The sequence below is a fragment of the Procambarus clarkii genome, chromosome 20 (genome assembly GCF_040958095.1).
Source record: "Procambarus clarkii isolate CNS0578487 chromosome 20, FALCON_Pclarkii_2.0, whole genome shotgun sequence".
Taxonomy (NCBI): Eukaryota; Metazoa; Arthropoda; class Malacostraca; order Decapoda; family Cambaridae; genus Procambarus; species Procambarus clarkii.
In genome coordinates, this window is record NC_091169.1 from 46131866 (window position 1) to 46142569 (window position 10704).

The 10704-nt window shown below is 53.5% G+C and overlaps 1 protein-coding gene across 3 annotated transcripts in view; it reads left to right on the forward strand.

Moving 5' to 3' along the window:
* Pgant2 (polypeptide N-acetylgalactosaminyltransferase 2) overlaps positions 1 to 10704 on the forward strand; it is a 476685-nt gene that overhangs the window by 311461 nt on the left and 154520 nt on the right. For all 3 annotated transcript variants that reach the window (XM_069327914.1, XM_045737766.2, XM_045737767.2), the window contains one exon: positions 9580 to 9647. In XM_069327914.1, the coding sequence (XP_069184015.1) occupies positions 9580 to 9647 (68 nt within the window). The remainder of the gene's footprint in view (positions 1 to 9579; positions 9648 to 10704) is intronic.

Below are 10704 nucleotides of genomic sequence, written 5' to 3' on the forward strand. Positions count from 1 at the left end.
CGAGGGGTGTATTGTGAGCGCACGAGGGGTGTATTGTGAGCGCACGAGGGGTGTATTGTGAGCGCACGAGGGGTGTATTGTGAGCGCACGAGGGGTGTATTGTGAGCGCACGAGGGGTGTATTGTGAGCGCACGAGGGGTGTATTGTGAGCGCACGAGGGGTGTATTGTGAGCGCACGAGGGGTGTATTGTGAGCGCACGAGGGGTGTATTGTGAGCGCACGAGGGGTGTATTGTGAGCGCACGAGGGGTGTATTGTGAGCGCACGAGGGGTGTATTGTGAGCGCACGAGGGGTGTATTGTGAGCGCACGAGGGGTGTATTGTGAGCGCACGAGGGGTGTATTGTGAGCGCACGAGGGGTGTATTGTGAGCGCACGAGGGGTGTATTGTGAGCGCACGAGGGGTGTATTGTGAGCGCACGAGGGGTGTATTGTGAGCGCACGAGGGGTGTATTGTGAGCGCACGAGGGGTGTATTGTGAGCGCACGAGGGGTGTATTGTGAGCGCACGAGGGGTGTATTGTGAGCGCACGAGGGGTGTATTGTGAGCGCACGAGGGGTGTATTGTGAGCGCACGAGGGGTGTATTGTGAGCGCACGAGGGGTGTATTGTGAGCGCACGAGGGGTGTATTGTGAGCGCACGAGGGGTGTATTGTGAGCGCACGAGGGGTGTATTGTGAGCGCACGAGGGGTGTATTGTGAGCGCACGAGGGGTGTATTGTGAGCGCACGAGGGGTGTATTGTGAGCGCACGAGGGGTGTATTGTGAGCGCACGAGGGGTGTATTGTGAGCGCACGAGGGGTGTAGTGTGAGCGCACGAGGGGTGTAGTGTGAGCGCACGAGGGGTGTATTGTGAGCGCACGAGGGGTGTAGTGTGAGCGCACGAGGGGTGTAGTGTGAGCGCACGAGGGGTGTAGTGTGAGCGCACGAGGGGTGTAGTGTGAGCGCACGAGGGGTGTAGTGTGAGCGCACGAGGGGTGTAGTGTGAGCGCACGAGGGGTGTAGTGTGAGCGCACGAGGGGTGTAGTGTGAGCGCACGAGGGGTGTAGTGTGAGCGCACGAGGGGTGTAGTGTGAGCGCACGAGGGGTGTAGTGTGAGCGCACGAGGGGTGTAGTGTGAGCGCACGAGGGGTGTAGTGTGAGCGCACGAGGGGTGTAGTGTGAGCGCACGAGGGGTGTAGTGTGAGCGCACGAGGGGTGTAGTGTGAGCGCACGAGGGGTGTAGTGTGAGCGCACGAGGGGTGTAGTGTGAGCGCACGAGGGGTGTAGTGTGAGCGCACGAGGGGTGTAGTGTGAGCGCACGAGGGGTGTAGTGTGAGCGCACGAGGGGTGTAGTGTGAGCGCACGAGGGGTGTAGTGTGAGCGCACGAGGGGTGTAGTGTGAGCGCACGAGGGGTGTAGTGTGAGCGCACGAGGGGTGTAGTGTGAGCGCACGAGGGGTGTAGTGTGAGCGCACGAGGGGTGTAGTGTGAGCGCACGAGGGGTGTAGTGTGAGCGCACGAGGGGTGTAGTGTGAGCGCACGAGGGGTGTAGTGTGAGCGCACGAGGGGTGTAGTGTGAGCGCACGAGGGGTGTAGTGTGAGCGCACGAGGGGTGTAGTGTGAGCGCACGAGGGGTGTAGTGTGAGCGCACGAGGGGTGTAGTGTGAGCGCACGAGGGGTGTAGTGTGAGCGCACGAGGGGTGTAGTGTGAGCGCACGAGGGGTGTAGTGTGAGCGCACGAGGGGTGTAGTGTGAGCGCACGAGGGGTGTAGTGTGAGCGCACGAGGGGTGTAGTGTGAGCGCACGAGGGGTGTAGTGTGAGCGCACGAGGGGTGTAGTGTGAGCGCACGAGGGGTGTAGTGTGAGCGCACGAGGGGTGTAGTGTGAGCGCACGAGGGGTGTAGTGTGAGCGCACGAGGGGTGTAGTGTGAGCGCACGAGGGGTGTAGTGTGAGCGCACGAGGGGTGTAGTGTGAGCGCACGAGGGGTGTAGTGTGAGCGCACGAGGGGTGTAGTGTGAGCGCACGAGGGGTGTAGTGTGAGCGCACGAGGGGTGTAGTGTGAGCGCACGAGGGGTGTAGTGTGAGCGCACGAGGGGTGTAGTGTGAGCGCACGAGGGGTGTAGTGTGAGCGCACGAGGGGTGTAGTGTGAGCGCACGAGGGGTGTAGTGTGAGCGCACGAGGGGTGTAGTGTGAGCGCACGAGGGGTGTAGTGTGAGCGCACGAGGGGTGTAGTGTGAGCGCACGAGGGGTGTAGTGTGAGCGCACGAGGGGTGTAGTGTGAGCGCACGAGGGGTGTAGTGTGAGCGCACGAGGGGTGTAGTGTGAGCGCACGAGGGGTGTAGTGTGAGCGCACGAGGGGTGTAGTGTGAGCGCACGAGGGGTGTAGTGTGAGCGCACGAGGGGTGTAGTGTGAGCGCACGAGGGGTGTAGTGTGAGCGCACGAGGGGTGTAGTGTGAGCGCACGAGGGGTGTAGTGTGAGCGCACGAGGGGTGTAGTGTGAGCGCACGAGGGGTGTAGTGTGAGCGCACGAGGGGTGTAGTGTGAGCGCACGAGGGGTGTAGTGTGAGCGCACGAGGGGTGTAGTGTGAGCGCACGAGGGGTGTAGTGTGAGCGCACGAGGGGTGTAGTGTGAGCGCACGAGGGGTGTAGTGTGAGCGCACGAGGGGTGTAGTGTGAGCGCACGAGGGGTGTAGTGTGAGCGCACGAGGGGTGTAGTGTGAGCGCACGAGGGGTGTAGTGTGAGCGCACGAGGGGTGTAGTGTGAGCGCACGAGGGGTGTAGTGTGAGCGCACGAGGGGTGTAGTGTGAGCGCACGAGGGGTGTAGTGTGAGCGCACGAGGGGTGTAGTGTGAGCGCACGAGGGGTGTAGTGTGAGCGCACGAGGGGTGTAGTGTGAGCGCACGAGGGGTGTAGTGTGAGCGCACGAGGGGTGTAGTGTGAGCGCACGAGGGGTGTAGTGTGAGCGCACGAGGGGTGTAGTGTGAGCGCACGAGGGGTGTAGTGTGAGCGCACGAGGGGTGTAGTGTGAGCGCACGAGGGGTGTAGTGTGCGCGCACGAGGGGTGTAGTGTGCGCGCACGAGGGGTGTAGTGTGCGCGCACGAGGGGTGTAGTGTGAGTGCACGAGGAGTGTAGTGTGAGTGCACGAGGAGTGTAGTGTGAGTGCACGAGGAGTGTAGTGTGAGTGCACGAGGAGTGTATTGTGAGTGTATGAGGGGTGTACTGTGAGTGTATGAGTGAGGTGGTTCTCTGCTCCCTGCACCAGCCCTCATTACGGACCACCACCTCCGTGCTAGAAGGCAATGTGTGCCTCAGAGGGCAGCAGGGTGTGGCTGGTGAAGCAGCGCTCACGGCCCAGGGATAAGTGACAGACTAAAGGTGCTCCATCCCCAACCTGTTATCATCTTCCCGTTGGCGAGTGGTGATTGTGAACCTAACCCAGCAGTTATGTTAATATTTGTGTAAATACTCACCTGCTCTGACCTGATTATTGCGGCGTGTGAAGGATTAGTAATCAAAGGTTTCCCGAAATATTCTCTTACGTCACTCTTGAGACACACTCTCTGGTTCTTGCTCTAACGTCGTCTTTACTAACTATGATGGTTGGTCAAGGTACACACCGCCCTCACCAGCTTATATACTGTGCACCCGGACACAAAATAGTTTCTCCGGTTCTAATTCGTATTTATGGCGGGGAGTGGTGGTGGAGGAGGCTGAGGCCCCCTGCAGCGTGGAGCCCGGTCCGGTTCCTGCTTTTACACATAAAAGTGTTTTGCTTCTTTCACATTGTTGTAACATTTAGTTTGATTATCATTATTTGTCCTCACAACTGACGAACGACCGGCAAGCCACTGTGGAAAATCTGTTGACTTTTTACCTTGGGTGTCGGGGCGGGGCGAGTCCCGACTACTGGCGCTGTGATGGTCCCCTCACACAACACTGCCCTCGTGCCCTGGGGGCCAGATTCACGAAAGCACTTACGCAAGCAGTTACATCTTTTCTGTATCTTTGGCGGCTTTGTTTACAATTATTAAACAGTTTATGAGCTCCAAAGCACCAGGAGGCTGTTTATAACAATAACAACAGTTGATTGGGAAGTTTTCATGCTTGTAAACTGTTTAATAAATATAACCAAAGCCGTCAAAGATTGAGGAAAGATATACATGTTCGTAATTACTTGCGTAACTGCTTCGTGAATCTGGTCCCTGGCCAGGCTCCAGTCTCAAGAACTGGGGCACCGCCTCACTTAGGTACCAGTTAGTCACCCTAAATGTTGAGGTGAACACTAGTGTGGTTACTACGGTTCTCCTGTCCCATCATTGTGGTGGGAGCTGGGATCTTCACAACTGACATTGTGATATTAACTGTGTAAGAGTGGCAGGGTGCTCCATGTGCCCAGGTGGACATGGTCACCTGCCCTCAACGTGGGAGTCTTGTCTCCTCCTTATCACTAAAATTACATTTGACAGTGGAACTCTCCCAACCGCTATTGTCCTGGGGAAAGTTAAGTGTTCTCTCTGGGAAAATGTTTCCTCCCCACGCATTGGAAGTCTGGCCATCGTGCTCCGGCTTATAAAAATGCAACCTTTTTTGGCTAGTTTTTCATAAAGTTCGGACTTGTCAAGTCCACTTGCAAAACCCTTACCAGTTCGCTGAATTAATTGCAGTGGTGAACTCCCTACATTCTTGGCTTCCTGTATCACTATAAGATGCAGCAGTTCATTTGGCATCTAAAGCACAATGACAACCTTGTCAAGACAAGGTTGTCTTGTTTTACGTTTTCAAGACAAGGCTTCAGCTGTGGCATCTACACTGATGTCACATTTGCTGCTCGTCGAGGGTCCTCAACCTACACTACTTCCGGTCCCCGGCTGAAGAATAGCTGGCACGTCCTCGCACCAGAGACCTTGACTGGAGCAGCTTGTTCTCGCAGCTCTCTACAGTCTCTTGCCAAGAGCGTCACTCTCCAGCCCCGTCCACGCGTCTGTGTGTCTGCCTACTCCCCGTCCCTGCCCTTCTCCATGGTCTGGCCCGTCCTCTCCTTCCCCGTCTCTCTCCACTACCATTGCCAGTGTTGGTCCCTCGGGGATTCAATTACACTCTTCCCTTCCATGCTCCCCTCTAGGGTCTTCTCCAACCCCTCACACTTACTGATGGTGTCCACCCCTGTCACTGTCAGCCTCAACATCGTCTCTGGCTGAAGCTGTTGCCGACATCTCGAATTATATTGTGGTCGTAACCCTTCCCGCCGTACGCCTCCATCTTCCTGCCAGGAGCGTAACTCTGATCCCTCCATCTCTTCCATTCCTGAGGAAATGAAGGCCTCTGTCTCTGACCCTTCCATCGTGTCTGCCCGTCTTCTGGAATCTGGCAACATCCTCGTTCATCCTTACTATCTAGAGAGAAGAAGCACATGTTTATGGCTTATCCAACAAAGCCAGGATACTTTCATGTTTCTATTACTGCGTTACAAGTACCTCTGCTATGGCGGTGTGTCCACTCACAGGATGAGTGGCGCTGCCCAATACTGTCACTATGACGGTGTGTCCACTCACAAGATGAGTGACGCCCCCCAATACTGTCACTATGGCGGTGTGTCCACTCACAGGATGAGTGACGCTGCTCAATACTGTCACTATGACAATGTCTCCACTCACAGGATGAGTGGCGCTGCCCAGTACTGTCACTATGGCGGTGTGTCCACTCACAAGATGAGTGACGCTGCCCAATACTGTCACTATGGCGGTGTGTCCACTCACAAGATGAGTGACGCTGCCCAATACTGTCACTATGGCGGTGTGTCCACTCACAGGATGAGTGACGCTGCCCAATACTGTCACTATGGCGGTGTGTCCACTCACAGGATGAGTGGCGCTGCCAATACTGTCACTATGGCGGTGTGTCCACTCACAGGATGAGTGGCGCTGCCCAATACTGTCACTATGGCGGTGTGTCCACTCACAAGATGAATGGCGCTGCCCAATACTGTCACTATGGCGGAGTGTCCACTCACAGGATGAGTGGCGCTGCCCAATACTGTCACTATGGCGGTGTGTCCACTCACAGGATGAGTGGCGCTGCCCAATACTGTCACTATGGCGGTGTGTCCACTCACAGGATGTGTGGTGCTGCCGAATGCTGTCACTATGGCGGAGTGTCCACTCACAGGATGAGTGGTGCTGCCGAATACTGTCACTATGGCGGAGTGTCCACTCACAGAATGAGTGGTGCTGCCGAATACTGTCACTATGGCGGAGTGTCCACTCACAGGATGAGTGGTGCTGCCGAATACTGTCACTATGGCGGTGTGTCCACTCACAAGATGAGTGACGCTGCCCAATACTGTCACTATGGCGGTGTGTCCACTCACAAGATGAGTGACGCTGCCCAATACTGTCACTATGGCGGTGTGTCCACTCACAGGAAGAGTGACGCTGCCCAATACTGTCACTATGGCGGTGTGTCCACTCACAGGATGAGTGGCGCTGCCAATACTGTCACTATGGCGGTGTGTCCACTCACAGGATGAGTGGCGCTGCCCAATACTGTCACTATGGCGGTGTGTCCACTCACAAGATGAATGGCGCTGCCCAATACTGTCACTATGGCGGAGTGTCCACTCACAGGATGAGTGGCGCTGCCCAATACTGTCACTATGGCGGTGTGTCCACTCACAGGATGAGTGGCGCTGCCCAATACTGTCACTATGGCGGTGTGTCCACTCACAGGATGTGTGGTGCTGCCGAATGCTGTCACTATGGCGGAGTGTCCACTCACAGGATGAGTGGTGCTGCCGAATACTGTCACTATGGCGGAGTGTCCACTCACAGGATGAGTGGTGCTGCCGAATACTGTCACTATGGCGGAGTGTCCACTCACAGGATGAGTGGTGCTGCCGAATACTGTCACTATGGCGGTGTGTTCACTCACAGGATGAGTGGTGCTGCCCAATACTGTCACTATGGCGGTGTGTCCACTCACAGGATGAGTGGTGCTACCCAATACTGTCACTATGGCTGTGTGTTCACTCACAGGATGAATGACGCTGCCCAATACTGTCACTACAGCGGTGTGTCCACTCACAGGATGAGTGGCGCTGCCCAATGCTGTCACTATGGCGGTGTGTCCACTCACAGGATGAGTGGCGCTGCCCAATACTGTCACTATGGCGGTGTGTCCACTCACAGGATGAGTGGCGCTGCCCAATACTGTCACTATGGCGGTGTGTCCACTCACAGGATGAGTGGTGCTGCCCAATACTGTCACTATGGCAGTGTGTCCACTCACAGGATGAGTGGTGCTACCCAATACTGTCACTATGGCGGTGTGTCCACTCACAGGATGAGTGGCGCTGCCCAATACTGTCACTATGGCGGTGTCTCCACTCACAGGATGAGTGACGCTGCCCAATACTGTCACTATGACGGTGTCTCCACTCACAGGATGAGTGGCGCTGCCCAATACTGTCACTATGGTGGTGTGTCCACTCACAGGATGAGTGGTGCTGCCCAATACTGTCACTATGGTGGTGTGTCCACTCAAAGGATGAATGGCGCTGCCCAATACTGTCACTATGACGGTGTGTCCACTCACAGGATGACTGACGCTACCCAATACTGTCACTATGGCGGTGTGTCCACTCACAGGATCAGTGCCGCTGCCCAATACTGTCACTATGGCTGTGTGTCCACTCACAGGATGAGTGGCGCTGCCCAATGCTGTCACTATGACGGTGTCTCCACTCACAGGATGAGTGGCGCTGCCCAGTACTGTCACTATGGCGATGTCTCCACTCACAGGATGAGTGGCGCTGCCCAATACTGTCACTATGACGGTGTCTCCACTCACAGGATGAGTGGCGCTGCCCAATACTGTCACTATGGTGGTGTGTCCACTCACAGGATGAGTGGTGCTGCCCAATACTGTCACTATGGTGGTGTGTCCACTCAAAAGATGAGTGGCGCTGCCCAATACTGTCACTATGACGGTGTCTCCACTCACAGGATGAGTGGCGCTGCCCAATACTGGCACTATGGCGGTGTGTCCACTCACAGAATGAGTGGTGCTGCCCAATACTGTCACTATGACGGTGTGTCCACTCACAGGATGAGTGACGCTGCCCAATACTGTCACTATGGCGGTGTGTCCACTCACAGGATGAGTGGCGCTGCCCAATACTGTCACTATGGCGGTGTGTCCACTCACAGAATGAGTGGTGCTGCCCAATACTGTCACTATGACGGTGTGTCCACTCACAGAATGAATGGTGCTGCCCAATACTGTCACTATGGCGGTGTGTCCACTCACAGAATGAGTGGTGCTGCCCAATACTGTCACTATGGCGGTGTGTCCACTCACAGAATGAGTGGTGCTGCCCAATACTGTCACTATGACGGTGTGTCCACTCACAGAATGAGTGGTGCTGCCCAATACTGTCACTATGGCGGTGTGTCCACTCACAGAATGAGTGGTGCTGCCCAATACTGTCACTATGGCGGTGTGTCCACTCACAGAATGAGTGGTGCTGCCCAATACTGTCACTATGACGGTGTGTCCACTTACAGGATGAGTGACGCTGCCCAATACTGTCACTATGGCGGTGTGTCCACTCACAGGGTGAGTGGCGCTGCCCAATACTGTCACTATGGCGGTGTGTCCACTCACAGGATGAGTGGCGCTGTCCAATACTGTCACTATGGCGGTGTCTCCACTCACAGGATGAGTGGCGCAGCCCAATACTGTCACTATGGCGGTGTCTCCACTCACAGGATGAGTGGCGCAGCCCAATACTGTCACTATGACGGTGTCTCCACTCACAGGATGAGTGGCGCTGCCCAATACTGTCACTATGGTGGTGTGTCCACTCACAGGATGAGTGACGCTGCCCAATACTGTCACTATGGCGGTGTGTCCACTCACAGGATGAGTGACGCTGCCCAATACTGTCACTATGGCGGTGTGTCCACTCACAGGATGAGTGACGCTGCCCAACACTGTCACTATGGCGGTGTGTCCACTCACAGGATGAGTGACGCTGCCCAATACTGTCACTATGGCGGTGTGTCCACTCACAGGATGAGTGACGCTGCCCAATAAACTCTCCCCCTCGGGGCAACAAACCTCTGGCAGTTTACACAACATGCCGCTGTACACAGCACCAAATACACTCTCTTAAACGAATTATTCCTCTAAAATTTCAGAATGACATACTTAAATATGAAATATCCAAATATGTAGAAACAATTATTTGAAAGCAATATTAAGAAACATCCAGATATTTCATTTACAATAACAATGTAAAATCAATTCAAATATGTAACTTTACATATTGTAGTTAGTTTTGCTAAGTACATATAGGATGCATAACACATTATGCATCCTATACCCATCCTGTGGTCGTGAGATATTACAGATACACAATGATTTGTTTACAATTTGTCGAGCTAATTAAGTTAATATATGTAAATAGGCCATTACCTCCAAATTGCTTAGCAATTTTTGTTAAATCCATTTAACATGGTGGCGGAGTGAAGGTGTTGTTAAGATATTTACCATGGTAATATGTGTGGTGTTAATTATTGTCCCATTGTGTTCCGGCAGCGTGTTGAACCGGAGCCCTGAACACCTGGTGAAGGAGATCATCCTTGTCGACGACTTTAGTGATGACCGTGAGTATATACCTTTTATTTTTTATTTTATTTTTTTTAACTAAGACTAGGATTCATAAGGATGCCAAATGACATACCTAGTGAAGCTGCAAGGAAGGGCTGTTATCCTACCTCAGCTCATCTGAAGCCTACACCTAGAAACTCATTTATTTCATAAGAGTATACTTTGAAACTAACACATTGGGAACTATCATATATTAAACTTATGTAAGCTAAGTTGAAACCTACTCCTAGATGCACATTTATTTCATGAGCCTGTTATTATTTGCTTTAGAAGGAATAGCCTTTATTCATTAAAAAACATTAAGTAACAATCATATAAGGAACAGGATGAGCTTGTAGCCAGCTGTGTGCCAGAGTCTTCATGTGAACAGTTGACCTGATCTCCCGTGTATCAATCTGTTGAGCGAACAAGTTCCAGATACGAGTCAGCCTCGGAAGGAATGAACGCTGATGGAGTGATGTTCTTGAGAATGGCACTTCAAGCATGAGACTGTTGAAGGTTGAGAGCCTAGTGTTACGAGTGGGAACTACTGGTACTCCACGGAGTTGGGCCAAGTGCGGAACTTTGAGGATGTTGGCCTTGTACATAATAGTAAGACCAACAACGTCCCGACGGTGTTGCAGGGTCTGATGTTCAGACCGTTCCCACCAGACTTGGTCAAGACTAGAGATAAGCCTTCTTGCCTGTCTCTCTACTTTGTCCAACAGTCTGACGAAAGATGGGGGGCAGGCAATCCAGGAAAGGGGTGCATACTCTAGATGGGAGCGAACTTGGGCTTCATATAAGGTTTTGCATCCCTTGCTGTCAAGAAGATATGAGATGCGCCGTAGTGCTGTAAGTTTCCTGGCTGCCTTTTTAGCTAGGTTTAGCACATGGCTCTTCATTGTCATTGAATAGTCAAACTTCATTCCCAAGATGTCAAACTCTGTGAACTCTAGGGATTTGCCACCCATTTGCAATTCTGTCCGATTCGTCATGTGCAGTCTAGATATCATCATCGCTTGAGTCTTCTCAGCCGCAAATGTGACCTGCCATCTCCTACCCCAGGTAGAA